General features: G+C 42.5%; 1 protein-coding gene across 5 annotated transcripts in view; it reads left to right on the forward strand.

Annotated features, from left to right (window-relative positions):
* The window catches only part of ST3GAL3 (ST3 beta-galactoside alpha-2,3-sialyltransferase 3), a 226,739-nt gene that overhangs the window by 120,095 nt on the left and 90,932 nt on the right, over nucleotides 1-15,712 (forward strand). For all 5 annotated transcript variants that reach the window (XM_018043059.1, XM_018043044.1, XM_018043051.1 and 2 more), the window contains one exon: nucleotides 4,471-4,513. In XM_018043059.1, the coding sequence (XP_017898548.1) occupies nucleotides 4,471-4,513 (43 nt within the window). The remainder of the gene's footprint in view (nucleotides 1-4,470; nucleotides 4,514-15,712) is intronic.

Genomic DNA, 15,712 nt, shown 5'->3' on the forward strand with positions numbered 1-15,712 from the left:
CTGCACTTAATATGTCAACAAATTTGGAAAACTCAGCAGTGGCCACAGGCATGGAAAAGGTCTGTTTTCATTCCAATCCCAAAGAAAGGCAATGATAAAGAACGTTCAAATTACCATACAATGCACTCATTTCATATGCTATTTAAAGCGAAAAAGTGAAAGTTGCTCAGTCTGTCTGACTCTTCAACCCAGGAAAAGACCCAAGAATTCTCCAGGCCAGAATACTGGAGTGGGTATCCTATCCCTTCTCCAGCAGATCTTTCTGACCCAGGAGTCAAACCCAGGTCTCCTGCATTGCAGGCAGATTCTTTACCAACTGAGCCCCCAGGGAAGCCCCCATGCTAGTTAAGGTTATGCTCAAATTCCTTCAAGCTAGACTTCAGCAGTGCGTAAACCAAGAACTTCAGATGTACAATCTGAGTTTAGAAAAAGCAGAGGGATGGGGGATGATTTGAGAGAATAGCACTGAAACATGTATATTATCATATGTGAAACAGATTGCCAGTCCAGGTTCGATGCATGAGACAGGGTGCTCAGGGCTGGTGCACTGGGATGACCCTGAGGGATGGAATGGGGAGGGAGGTGGGAGAGGGGTTCAGGATGGGGAACACATGTATACCAGCGGCTGCTTCATGTCAATGTGTGTCGAAAACCACTACAATATTGTAATTAGCCTCCAATTAAAATAAATTAATCAATTAAAAAAAATAAAAGGCAGAGGAACTAACTAGAGATCAAATTGCCAGTGTTCACTGGATCATAGAGAAAGCAAGGGGATTCCAGAAAAACATCTATTTCTGCTTCATTAACTACATGAAAGTCTTTGACTGTGTGGATCACAGCAAACTGGAAAATTCTTAAAGAGTAGGGATTACCAGACCACTTTACTTGTCTCTTGAGAGACCTGTATACAGCTCAAGAAGCAACAGAACTGGAAATGGAATAACTGACTAGTTCAAAACCAGGAAAAGAATACAACAAGATTGTATATTGTCACCCTTATTTAACTTATATGCGAAATGCTAGGCTGGATGAATCATAAGCTAGAATCAAGATTGCAGGGAGGGACGGGACATAATGTATACCTATGACTGATTCATGTTGATGTTTGACAGAAAACAACAAAATTCTGTAAAGCAATTATCCTTCAATTAAAAAATAAATTAATTTTAAAAATTTAAAAAAAAAGACCAAGGTATGAAAAAGCCTTACCTGCCAAGGAATATGAGTTAAGGAATATGAACTCGAGCCTAAGCACAGTACAGAGTACCATAATCACACTGGGTGTTTTTAGAATTAAAAAAAAAAGATTGCAGGGAGAAATATCAGCAACCTCAGATATGCGGATGATACCACTCTAATGGAAGAAAGCAAAGAGGAACTAAACAGCCTCTTGATGAAGGTGAAAGAGGAGAGTGAAAAGGCTGGCTTGAAACTTAACATTCAAAAAGCTAAGATCATGGTATCTGGTCCCATCACTTCATGGCAGATAGGAGGGGGAAAAGTGGAAGCAGTGACAGATTTTATTTTCTTGAACTCCAAAATCACTGCAGATGATGACTAGCGTGAAATTAAACAATCTGCTTTCTCTTTGAAAGGAAAGCTATGATAAACCTAGACAGCGTATTAAAAAGCAGAGACATTACTTTGCTGACAAAGGTCCATATAATCAATGCTGTGGTTTTTCCAGTAGTCCTGTACAAATGTGAGAGTTGGACCATAAAGAAGGCTGAACACAGATGAATTGATACTTTCAAACTGTGATACTGGAGAGGACTCTTGAGAGTCCCTTGGACTGCAAGATCAAACCAATCAATCCTAAAGAAAATCAACCCTAAATATTCATTAGAAGGACTGTTGCTGAAGCTGAAGCTCCAATACTTTGGCCACCTGATGCGAAGAGCTGACTCATTGGAAAAGACCCTAATGCTGGGAAAGACTGAAGGCAAAGCAGAAGGGGGCGACAGAGGATGAGTTGGTTAGACAGCATCACCAATTCAATGGACACGAATTTGAGCAAACTCTGCAAGAGAATGAGGACAGGGAAGCCTAGCATTTTGCAGTCCATGGGATCAGAAAGAGTTGGACATGATTTAGCCACTGAACAAGAACAGCAAAATTCTCTTGGGAGGCAAGTCTCCTGTATAGTTGTGTGTCCTAGTTGGTACATCTTCAGTTTTAAGAAGATGAATGACTCTCTCTGTAGCTCAGCTGCGCATGAAAGTGTACAGTCTGGCCTTAATTGGCCTTGCAGAGTGGCTCTTGTGAGGTTATCAGTGTGTGTAATTTCCCTCTTTTGGCCACTCCTTGCTCATGTATGGATGTGAGAGTTGGACCATAAAGAAAGCTGAGTGCCAAAGAATTGATACTTTTGAACTGTGGTGTTAGAGAAGACTCTTGAGAGTCCCTTGGACTGTAAGGAGATCAAACCAATCAATCCTAAAGCAAATCAATCCTGAATATTCATTGGAAGGACTGATCCTGAAGCTGAAGCTCCAATACTTTGGCCAACTGATGCGAAGAACTAACTCATTGGAAAAGACCCTAATGCTGGGAAAGATTGAAGGCAGGAGGAGAAGGGGATGACAAAGGATGAGATGATTGGATGGCTTCACCAACTCAATGGGCATGAACTTGAGCAAGCTCCAGGAATTGGTGATGGACAGGGAAGCCTGGCATGCTGCAGTCCATGGGGTCACGAAGAGTTGAATACGACTGAGCGACTGAACTGAACTGCTTATTAAAGATGAAGTTCTTTGAAAGCTATGTGTTGCTTAGCCTTTTCCAAACAGTTGTTTAGGCTTGGTATTCTGTTTTATCCTCAGATTAAGCTAGGCCAACTTCGAGCTATTGAGTTGGCCAAAAAGGTCATTCGGGTTTTCCGTAAGATGTTATGGGAAGTCCCAAATGAACTTTTTGGTCAACCCAATACATTCCTAGACCACCTTATTTTAATTTAGCCGCTCTACACACACACACACACACACACACACACACACACTTAGCACTCATCGACAAAGCTATATAAAACAAGCAATTATATGACACTCCTTATCATCTTTTTATACAAATATCTTTGAGGACCCAGAGGAAACTTCCCTAAAATCTTAGTATTAAGAAGATCTGGGATTCTCCTGGTTTATTTTATGGACACTATAAACCATTATAACAGTGCTTTGTGTTTAGTTTTATCTGTGAGAAATCTTGGGGATATATCTGTAATCCTCTCCCAGCAAGCACATAAAACCTTAGGACATGCACTCTTTAGTATTTCCATCCTGGCTGCTTTTTATTGTTTTTTCCTTTGCTTATTTCTCCTTTGGCCTACAAGATTTTTTAAAAGATTTTTTTCCTTTTTAAAATCTTGTGCTTTGTAAAACTGCTTTAACTTTGTTTTAGAATGAGGCAAAATATAGAGAAATTAAGTACAATATTCATGATTTACCATTTGTTGCAAACATATTGGCAATTTGATTTTAGATTTCATTTTAAATTTCCTATCCTTTATGAAATCACATCTTTTACTGCTTTGTGATTGTCATGGAGTGAATCATTGCTGTGAATTTGAAGATCCCTTGGCTGCCATATTTTCACCCCATAGTTAACGTAACTGATTCAGTATAAATCTTTTTTTAAAAAAATTGGAGTATAGTTGCTTTAAAAATATGTCAGTTTTTGCTATACAGCAAAGTGAATTTCGGCCAAATATATACATATATCCTCTCTTTTTTGGATTTTCTTCCCTAAGCACTGGGTAGAATTCCCTGTGCTACCCAGTAGGTTCTCATTAGTTGTGTATTTACACATAGTAGTATATGTATGTGAATCCCAATCTCCCAATCCATCCCACCATCCCACCACCCCACCACCTCCCACTTTGGTATCCATACTTTTGTTCTCTACGTCTGTGTCTCTGTTTCTGCTTTGCAAAGAAGAACATCCACACCATTTTTCTAGATTCTACATCCATGTGTTAACATATGATATTTCTCTTTCTGACTTCCTTCACTCTGTATGACCATCTCTAGGTCCATCCCCCTCTCTGCATATGGCACTATTTTGTTCCTTTTTATGGCTGTTTAATATTCTATTGTATATGCAGCATAAATCTTAAGAGCTTAGAGGAAGCAGAGGTTGCTTACTGACCCTCTTAATTCTTCAAGGGGCCCATTTTTTTTGGCTTACTAAAGTTCAGTTTCAAGTACCACATTTAAACAGGAAGGCAGTTATATGTCAGCATAACAGTGGTTGGCCCATAAGGCCTGGGAAATGCCTAGCACTAAACCTGGTCCTTCATAAGACAGGCGTTCAGCAAGACTTTGGTGACTTAAATTTGCTTGCAGTTTTTGTCTTTAGATCTAGAAGCATTTGTCTGCCCCGGTGGTCTGGGACTCTGTTGGGGAATGCATCCGCTACTGTCTGCAATGACTTGACATCAGTGACACTTTCTGCTTCATTTTTCTCTTTCAGAATATGATCGATTGGGCTTCCTCCTGAAGTTGGATTCTAAACTGTGAGTAGAACGACCCAGTTCCTTGACTTTGTGATAGAGATCTGTGAGAGCTGGAGGCCGGCCTCAAGGGGCCAGCTCTCATCACTCCTGGGGCCTCTGTCCTCTGTCTGTCAGCTGAAGCTTAGAGCATGTTGCAGTCTGTGGGTGCAAATATAAGGCCTTAGATTTGGCTGGCACAGGGAGCTGATTACAGAAGGAGCGTGCACCTCCCCCCACCACACCCCACTGGAGTTTGAAGGACAAGGCGGAAAGGCTTCAGCTACAGAGTGGAGGCTGACTGAACCATGGCAGGAGACAGTGCAAAGCTTTCAAGACGCTTCGCAGCCAGGCGTGCAAAGCCTTCCGTGCTCAGGTTTCCTCCTGGCTTTAGCTCCTGTCTCTCTCCAACAGGTAGATCCTGGCTTTCCCTCTATCCTTGTATATATTTGTTATCCATGTCTCAAATCCCCTTTCCTTGTTTGTCCAGTAGGAAAACTTAAGAACTACCTCCTTCCTATACAGAATTTATTATCTCTTTTTCCGCTTCCTGTGAATTTTCTACCTCTGACACCCATTATTTCATTATACTATAATTAAGTGTAATAGTTATTCATTTATCAAGAGTGCAGGCTCAGAGCCAGGCCATGCTTGCTTCAAATCCCAGATTGCCATTTACTTTCTTTGTGATTTAGGGCAGACCACTTAACCACTCCGAGCCTCAGTTTCACCTGTAACGTGAGGACTTGACAGGGTTGTAAGAACTGTACAGAAATGGTGAATTTACAGGGATTTTCAAATAAGTATCTCATTCTTTCAGAATCCTTCCCTGTTCTGGCCCTCTTGGCCTCCTGAGCACCTGGGCAGTGCCGGCATATGTTTGTTAGGCGCTAAGTCCACACTGAACACATGGCTGCATGGATGGCTGCGTGACTGCATGATAACAGGTGCCTATGTACCTCCCTCATTAGACTGGCTGCCTGGAAACTGGGCTCTGCCCCTCTGTTCATGCCCTGTCGAGGCCCCCTCACATGGCCGGTGTTGCAGAACTGTCTGTGGCTCCTTGCTGTGGTTAGTCATCTTCGTACACCCTTGCCCCTGTCCTGTACCAGACAGATGAGAAAGATCAGAATTGTGTCTCCTTTCTTTCCTCTCCTGCTTGAGGCCTTGACCACAGCTGCTTCTGATGGTGATGGCTGCACCCTCATGCAAGACACCAGCCCAGGGTTATTTGGCTTCCCCACTGAATGGCCTGGCATGTGGCCCCTGTTCCTGGCATCTGGCCTCTTGGTTCTGGTGCCTCACACCATGAGTTCAGGTGCTGCAGTTCTCCCAGCTTTTACACATCATGGAGGCAGCCGCAAGGGAAGAATGGTCTGTTCTGTCTATCAAGCTAGTGTAGAGTTGTCAGCTGCATGTTACCATCCAGGGAATGGGGCTTGATAATGCTAGGAATCCACAGGCTTCACCCTTAGAAAATCCTTCATTTAGTGCTCTGGGCAAAAAGCACATCAAGCATAAGCTATAAGCAAGTGAAATGCCATCAGAATGGAAGAGATGTAGTAATTTACCAAGTCAAACCACACTGACGAACAAAAGGCGTGGTACCCAGGGTGTGCTAGCTATAGCATCTAAGCTGCCTTCAGCAGTGTGAGAAGGGGGAATCGGAGGACACTTGCCCTGCTGTTGTGACAGTTGGGTGGTGCGTGGTAGGCTCTTGTACAGCTTTCTTTTGTGTAGCTGGCCGGTTCTATAAACCATTAGAGTCAGCTTGGTCTTTAGCCTGGGGAATTGGCTTGGGTTTATTAGATTTACCTCAGAGTTTAAGGTACAAGCTCCAGCTTTCCTGCCTCTTACTGAAAAGGCTTTTCTAATCCAATGTTATCTTCAGAACAAAACACAGACACATGGGAAAGGATTTTATCTGTTCCAGGGAGAAATTTCCAAGTTAAGGATTCTGGTTTTCAGAGGTAATTGCTTAGAAATATCCAGACCTCCCCTTACGAAGTCTTTCTCTGCTGTGTTGTGTTCCATTTCTGATGCATAGGAAAGGACCTGAGCTTGGATCAGAACTGGATTTGAATTCCACCCCTTCTGCTTAGGATTATATAACCTTAGATAATTCATTTTAGCTCTATGAATCACAATTTTCCCTTATCAAAAGCATGAATAATAATACCTATCTCCTCAGGTTTTTATGAAGAATTAAAAAAAAAGAGTTCTATGAGTAAATATGCAAATATAGAAATTTCTTATTTATCTTGATTGGATTCATTTAGCTTCTACCCTATAAGAATTCGTGTGTTCTGGAAATTTTTCAGCCATTATCTTCTTTAAATATTGCCTCTGCCCCATTCTCTCTCTCTCTCTCTACTGTTCTTCTTAAACTCCGATTAAGTGGTAGACTTTCTCATTCTCACCCCCAAGTCTACTAACTTCAACATTTTCCATCTTTTGATCCTTTCTGCATTGAACTGGAACCCCAAAGCATTCAACATAAGGATAAACTAGAACTAAAACTGTGCCCCTAAGCCAGGACTGCAGGAGAGGCTGCCAGAGCTCTAAGTGGATTAGGGCAATAAGTCGATAAAGAGGAAACAGTTGATATTCACAGCCTGGGCTCTCATCACTCAGCTGGTCCACAAAACCTCAAGCTGTGAACTCGGTCTAAGGCACTCCAGACTGGCCAAGCCTCCAAGCTTCTGGCAGAAGCAAATGCAATCCTCTCTGGAGGAAGACAGGAATTGCTCATGGATAACTTTTCAAGGAAATGAACGGCTCACAGGAAAAAATAACTAAGCACACAAGGAAATAAGACTTCTTTAGAGACGACCATGAACAGCAGCAGACGACAGAGGGGGACCCACAAGGACTTCTGAAATTGGAGCTACCAGACATAGTTTATACAGTAATTAGATACTCTGTATTTAAGGAAATAAAGATAAGATTGAACTATACATGTAATAGGGGCTTCCCACGTGGTGCAATGGTAAAGAATCTGCCTGCCAATGCCAGAGACACAAGACAGCAGGTTCGATCCCTGGGTTGGGACAATCCCTTGGAGAAGGAAATGGCAACCTGCTCCAACATTCTTACCTAAAAAATTCCATGGACAGAGGAGCCTGGCAGGCTACAGTCCATGGGGTTGGAAAGATCTGGACATGACTGAGCAATTGAGCACAAGCATTCATACATGTAATAGGGAACTATAAAAAGCAAAGGATTAGATTAGAAAGACAGAATTGAAAAATACAGTGACCAAAATTAAAACCTCAGTAGATGTATTTAGCATCAGATTCAGTTCAGTTCAGTTGCTCAGTCATGTCCGACTCTGCAACCCCATGAATTGCAGCACACCAGGCTTCTCTGTCCATCACCAACACCCAGAGTTCATTCAAACTCATGTCCCATCGAGTCGGTGATGCCGTCCAGCCATCTCATCCTCTGTTGTCCCCTTCTCCTACTGCCCCCAATCCCTCCCAGCATCAGAGTCTTTTCCAATGAGTCAACTCTCCTCGTGAGGTGGCCAAAGTATTGGAGTTTCAGCTTCAGCATCAGTCCTTCCAATGAACACCCAGGACTGATTTCCTTTAGAAGGGACTGGTTGGATCTCCTTGCAGTCCAAGGGACTCTCAAGTGTCTCCTCCAGCACCACAGTTCAAAAGCATCAATTCTTTGGCACTCAGCTTTCTTCACAGTCCAACTCTCACATCCATACATGACCACTGGAAAAACCATAACCTTGACTAGATGGACCTTTGTCGGCAGGGTAATGTCTCTGCTTTTCAATATGCTATCTAGGTTGGTCATAACTTTCCTTCCAAGGAGAAATTGTCTTTTAATTTCATGGCTGCAATCACCATCTGCAGTGATTTTGGAGCCCCAGAAAATAAAGGCAGCCACTGTTTCCACTGTTTCCCCATCTATTTCCCATGAAGTGATGGGACTGGATGCCATGATCTTTGTTTTCTGAATGTTGAGCTTTAAGCCAAGTTTTTCACTCTCCTCTTTCACTTTCATCAAGAGGCTTTTGAGTTCCTCTTCACTTTCTGCCATAAGGGTGGTGTCATCTGCATATCTGAGATTATTGATATTTCTTCTGGCAATCTTGATTCCAGCTTGTGTTTCTTCCAGTCCAGCGTTTCTCATGATGTACTCTGCATAGAAGTTAAATAAGCAGGGTGACAATATACAGCCTTGACGTACTCCTTTTCCTATTTGGAACCAGTCTGTTGTTCCATGTCCAGTTCTAACTGTTGCTTCCTGACCTGCATACAGATTTCTCAAGAGGCAGGTCAGGTGGTCTGGGATTCCCGTCTCTTTCAGAATTTTCCACAGTTTATTGTGATCCACACAGTCAAAGGCTTTGGCATAGTCAATAAAGCAGAAATAGATGTTTTTCTGGAACTCTCTTGCTTTTTCCATGATCCAGCGGATGTTGGCATTTTGATCTCTGATTCTTCTGCCTTTTCTAAAACCAGCTTGAACATCAGGGAGTTCACAGTTTACGTATTGCTGAAGCCTGGGTTGGAGAATTTTGAGCATTACTTTATTAGCATGTGAGATGAGTGCAATTGTGGGGTAGTTTGAGCATTCTTTAGCATTGCCTTTCTTTGGGATTGGAATGAAAAATGACCTTTTCCAGTCCTGTGGCCACTGCTGAGTTTTCCAAATTTGCTGGCATATTGAGTGCAGCACTTTCACAGCATCATCTTTCAGGATTTGAAACAGCTCCACTGGAATGCCATCACCTCCCCTAGCTTTGTTCGTAGTAATGCTTTCTAAGGTCCACTTGACTTCACATTCCAGGATGTCTGGCTCTAGATGAGTGGTCACACCATCATGATTATCTGGGTCATGAAGATCTTTTTTGTACAGTTCTTCCGTGTATTCTTTCCACCTCTTCTTAATATCTTCTGCTTCTGTTAGGTCCATACCATTTCTGTCCTTTATCGAGTCTATCTTTGCATGAAATGTTCCCTTGGTATCTCTAATTTTCTTGAAGAGTTCTCTAGTCTTTCCCATTCTGTTGTTTTCCTGTTTCTTTCCATTGATCGCTGAGGAAGGCTTTCTTATCTCTCCTTGTTATTCTTTGGAACTCTACATTCATATGGTTATATCTTTCCTTTTCTCCTTTGCTTTTCGCTTCTCTTCTTTTCACAGCTGTTTGTAAGCTGTGAAAAGACAACCGTTTCCAGACAACCATTTTGCTTTTTTGCGTTTCTTTTCCATGGGGATGGTCTTGATCCCTGTCTCCTGTACAATGTCACGAACCTCCATCCACAGTTCATCAAGCACTCTTATCTATCAGATCTAGGCCCTTAAATCTATTTCTCACTTCCACTGTATAATCATAAGGGATTTGATTTAGGTCATACCTGAATGGTCTAGCAGTTTTCCCTACTTTCTTCAATTTAAGTCTGAATTTGGCAATAAGGAGTTCATGATCTGAGCCACAGTCAGCTCCTGGTGTTGTTTTTGCTGACTTTGTAGAGCTTCTCCATCTTTGGCTGCAAAGAATATAGTCAATCTGATTTCGGTATTGACCATCTGGTGATGTCCATGTGTAGAGTCTTCTCTTGTGTTGTTGGAAGAGGGTGTTTACTTGACTAGTGTGTTCTTTTGGCAAAACTCTATTAGCCTTTGCCCTGCTTCATTCCATATTCCAAGGCCAAATTTGCCTGTTAGCCCAGGTGTTTCTTGACTTTCTACTTTTGCATTCCAGTCCCCTATAATGAAAAGGACATCTTTTTTGGGTGTTAGTTCTAAAAGGTCTTGTAGGTCTTCATAGAACCATTCAACTTCAGCTTCCTCAGCATTACTGGTTGGGGCATAGGCTTGGATTACCGTGATATTGAATGGTTTGCCTTGGAAACGAACAGAAATCATTCTGTTGTTTTTGAGATTACATCCAAGTACTGCATTGGATTAGATACAACTAGCAGCAGATTAGATACAACTAAAGACAGGATTAGTGAGCTGGAAGCTAAGTCAGAGGAAGTGACCTATAACAAGATTGGCCAGCTCTTTTTGTAGAGTCAGATGGTCAATATCTCTGAGTTTTGGGAGTTTTGCTGTCTCTATCACACCTGTCTCTGCTGATATGTTGTGGAAGCAACCATAGATAGCACATACAGATGAGTATGGCTTAGCTGTATTCTAACAAAACTTTTTATTAATGGACATTGAAATTTTAATTTAATGTTATTTTTTGTCATTAAGTATTATCTTCTAATTTTTAAACCAACCATTGAAAATGTAAAAGACATTCTCATCTCACAGAAACAGATAGTGGGTCAGATTTGGCTCACAAATCATACATGCTGGCCCTTCACTGAGAAGGCAGCGTAGATATATCTGCATGGGAATTGCCTCTCCACCCCAGGTGTTTTTTATTCTTGAAATTCTATTGCAGTTGACCCTTGAACTGAAGTGCATCCACTTATATGTGGATTTTATTCAACAGTACACAGTTCAGTACTATACAATCTGTGATTGTATGAATTGGAGCACACAGAATCGTGGATGGAGGAACCACATATGTGGTTATATGCAGATTTATATGTGCAGATTTTGACTGTGTAGAGGGTCAGCACCGCTAACCACCTTGTTGTTCAAGGGTAAGCTGTTTATTACAAATACATTTAAAATACCTCTCTATCAAATGATACTTCAAAAACCTGGAAAGAAGTATCTTGGATTTTTTTTTTGTCTTTATTATATTCTTTTAATTATATCTTTGTGTAATAATTGGTTTCTGTTTCCTTTGAGAACTCCCTGCTGCTTGTGTCTTTATGACAAAATCACTTGTTAGGACTATGAAAATTATTCAGAATACTTATAGAGCTGTACAAGATCTTTCCCTTTAACAGCAAGCTGTATTCTTCAGGAGGGCAGTATTTTTTGGAGGTTAAAAATGTGGACTGTGGAATCAGATGTGGATTTTTAAAGCCCCATTCCACATCTTACTAATCTTGAGCAAGTTATTTAAGCGCTAGCCTGTTTCCTGCTATAAAGTGGGGATAAAAGTAATCACCCAAAGTTGAGATGCAACCTATGCTGTACCCTTATCAGTGTCTGGTAACCTGGGAAGGATATAACCCCAAAATGAGACCTGAACCTCAGCTTGCCTCCTGCTTTACACCCCAGACTTCATTTCTTCACTTGTTCACTTAGCAAATATTTCTTGAGTACTATATGGTTTGTTATTGGGATAAAACTGAAAATACTAAGCCACATGAACCACCTTACAGGCTTGGTTGGAAAGGATGTGTTGTGAGCTGAAGTTTAAGTGAAGCAGGAGAGAGTAAATGAGAACAGCAGAGGAGGGAAGAAAGTAGTACTTCTGGATAGTATGAGCAATAAACAGGTTTTCATTTTGATTTTTATTTATTTATTTATTTGGCTGTGCCGGGTCTTTGTTGTGACATGTGGGATCTAGTTCCTGACCAGGGATCAAACCTGGGCCCCTTGCCTTGGGAGCATAGAGTCTTAGCCACTGGACCACCAGGGAAGTCCCTTTGTTTTTAGTTTTTTTAAAAGAAAGATGACATACTGGTGACTCAGAAGCATAAATGGAGTACAAAGAGGATATGAGGGATCTTCAGATGCATAGGGTATAGAAGAAAGAGCTGCCTCCATCACAAGGCTGTAGAGGAAATGGTGTTTTCAGGGGAGACCCAGGTTTCTATGAAATTAGAAGATGGAAGAAACATTCACTGAGGAAATTGAGGCTGTAAGGAAACAAGGCTTTATGGGAGACAATGGTGAGTTATAGTGTGGTGATGGGGGAGATAAGTGAGAGGTTGGACCAAGGAGAAGAAGCAGAGAGCAGTGACTTGAGCACAAAAAAACTGATGAGGGTGGCATTGAGGGAGTAAATAACAGGATGTGAGGGTAGCAAGTTGGGTTTTGTTGACCTCAGATTTGTCCAAGAATTGTCCAAGAACGTGTGTTCCCTGGAGGTTGGGCACTCAGGATGCTCCATGGACTCAGCTGCAGCCCAATTGGATGATACCTCCAGAAGTTTCAAGTCTGGTCCCTGGAGAGACACTGGGTTCTCCAAAAGGAATCTACTGTGCCAAGTGGAGGGTCCTAGGACAGGGTTCAGGGTTACAGGCTGTGCCCAGACATCGAGAGAATAGAGAAGCGCTTTCTCATTCATTCACAGCTTCTTAAGTAGCTACTATGTGTCAGCAGTCTTCTGTGCTCTGTGGATATACCAGTGAACAGGTGGTCAGTAAATGGAAAGTGTGATCAACAAGCTTTCCAGTATCTTGGAAGGTGATGACTGCTGTGGAAGAAGATAAAGCAGGACAAGGCAATGCTGGAGAAGAGACTGCACATTTAAATGGGATAGTCAGGGCAAGCCTCCTTGAAAGGTAGATTTTAGCAAAGACTCAACAAAAGAGAGGGAGTGAGGCCTGCCAGTATCTGGAAGCAGAGCCCTCGGACAGAACCCTGAGGAAATCTCAGTCTCAGTTATGAGGAACATGACACCAGGAGCCGGGAATGTGCCCATCAGTCCAGCAGAGACAAGAGCCATCTGGAGCCGTGAAGGCGCCAGAGCCTGGTGTCCAGGTGTGTTTTTCCTAAGCTGATGTCAGCCTTCTGAACGCTGATTTAATTAAATGGAAGTGTCGTCTGTTTCAGCTGGGTGTGGGTGTGTGCTCTGGAAAAGCTCCTGTCTGCTGCCACAGTGTGGGGTTTTATGGTTGCCATGTGGGCAAGAGCATGGAGGCTTTAATGTTCAGCCTCATTTCATAAGGAATTCTGTGTGAAGATACAAGGATATGGAAGCCAAGACCAACAACTTTTAACTCCCAAAGGCTTGTGAAAACCAAACCAATCAAGAAAGACCTATAAACATGGGGTAGTCTAAAACACATGTTGAGGCATAGCTTACTGTTTCCAGAACAGACTGCCAAATTCCCTATGGCTGCAAGGATGAAGTGTTTATTGAGCACCTACTATATACCCAGGGCCATACTAGGTACTTTCTGTGTTGCCTGTTCCTCAAAACAGCCACTCAGACGACCTTATCCAGTCTCATGTCTTATTGTTGTTATTCAGTCCTAAGTCGTGTCTGACTCTTTGTGACCCCCGTGGGCTGCAGCCTGCCAGGCTCGTCTGTCCTCCACTGTCTCCTGGAATTTGCTCAGATTCATATCCATGGAGGCAGTGATGCTATCTAACCATCCTATCATCTGCCACCCCTTCTCTTTTTGCCTTCAGCCTTCCCTAGCATCAGGGTCTTTTTCAGTGAGTCAGCTTTGCATCAGTTGGCCAAAGTATTGGAGCTTCAGCTTCAGCAACAGTCCTTCCAATGAATATTTAGGGTTGATTTTCTTTAGGATTGACTGGTTTGTTCTTGCAGTGCAAAGGACTCTTAAGAGTCTTCTCTAGCACCACAGTTTGAAAACATCAGTTCTTCTGTGCTCAGCCTTCTTTATGGTCCAACTCTCACGTCCATACATGACTACTGGAAATACCATAGTTTTGACTGTATGGACCTTTGTTGGCAAAGTGATGTCTCTGCTTTTTAATACACTGTCTAGATTTGTCATCACTTTCCTTCCAAGGAGCAAGCATCGTTTAATTTCATGCTGCGGTCACTGTCTGCAGTGATTTCGGAGCCCAAGAAAATAAAATCTGTCACTGCTTCCACTTTTTCTGCTTCTGTTTGTCATGAAGTGATAGGACCAGATGCCATGATCTTAGTTTTTTGAATGTTGAGTTTTAAGTCAGCTTTTTCACTCTCCTCTTTCACCCTCATCAAGAAGTTCTTTCGTTCCTCTTCACTTTCTGCCATTAAAGAGGTATCCAACAACACAAGAGACGACTCTACACATGGACATCACCAGATGGTCAACACCAAAATCAGATTGACTATATTTTTTGCAGCCAAAGATGCAGAAGCTCTATTCAGTCAGCAAAAACAAGACCTGGAACTGACTGTGACTCAAATTGTGAGCTCCTTATTGCAAAATTCAGGCTTAAATTGAAGATAGTGGGGAATACTGCTAGGCCATTTAGGTATGACTAAAATCAAATCCCTTATGATTATACCATGGAGGTGATGAATAGAGTCAAGGGATTAGATCTGGTAGACAGAGTGCCTGAAGAGCTCATGGTCTACATAGCATCTATATGCTGATGACTCCCAAATTTATAGTTCAATCTCTTCTTTCCCCATACTCCATACTCGTTTATCCAGTTGCCTCCTTTCCTTGAATGTATATTAGGCATCTTACATTTAACAAGTCCAGAAAAAAAACCTCCTGATTCACACCCCCTACCTCCAAGATCTTGCCTACCCAAGTAAATGGCAACCTCATCCTTCCACTTGTTCAGGTCAAAGATTGTAGCATCATATCTTTAACACTAAACTGCTGCTGCTGCTAAGTTGTGTCAGTCATGTCCGACTCTGTGCGACCCCAGAGATGGCAGCCCACCAGGCTCCCCCGTCCCTGGGATTCTCCAGGCAAGAACATTGGAGTGGGTTGCCATTTCCTTCTCCAATGCATGAAAGTGAAAATTGAAAGTGATGTCGCTCAGTCGTGTCCGACTAGCGACCCCATGGACTGCAGCCTACCAGGCTCCTCCATCCATGGGATTTTCCAGGCAAGAGTACTGGAGTGGGTTGCCATTGCCTTCTCCGTAACACCAAATTAGTCATCAACAAACGCTATTGGCTTTACCTTACATACCTCTAGATCCAACCGCTTTTCACTACATCCAGCACTGTTAACTCTGTGCAGCAGCCGTCACCTCCTCATACCTCATTGTTGCACTCTAGCTGCTCTCCTTGCTTTTGTACTTACCGCCCTAAGGTCTACCTGCTTGCTGAAGCCCAGTGATGTTACAGTGCAAGATAGATCTGGTTACTTCAGTGACTGGAACTCTCTCGTGGCTCTTCATTTCTCTTGGAATAAAAGTCAGAGTTGTTTGTTTGACTGTGCTGGGTCTTAGCTGCAGTACACAAGGTCTTCAGTTTTCATTGCGGCATGAGGACTCTTTAGTTGCAGCTTTCGAATTCGATTAGTTGTGGCGAGCAGGATCTAGTTCCCTGACCAGGGTTAGAACCTGGGCCCCCTGCATTGGGAGCGTGGATTCTTAGCCACTGGACCATGAGGGAAGTCTCAAAGTCAGAGTTTCTACCATCCTCCACCAAGACCCTACACAGTCTCGACCCCTGTTTTCTTACTACTCTCCTTGTTTATT

The sequence above is a fragment of the Capra hircus genome, chromosome 3 (genome assembly GCF_001704415.2).
Source record: "Capra hircus breed San Clemente chromosome 3, ASM170441v1, whole genome shotgun sequence".
Lineage (NCBI taxonomy): Eukaryota > Metazoa > Chordata > Mammalia > Artiodactyla > Bovidae > Capra > Capra hircus.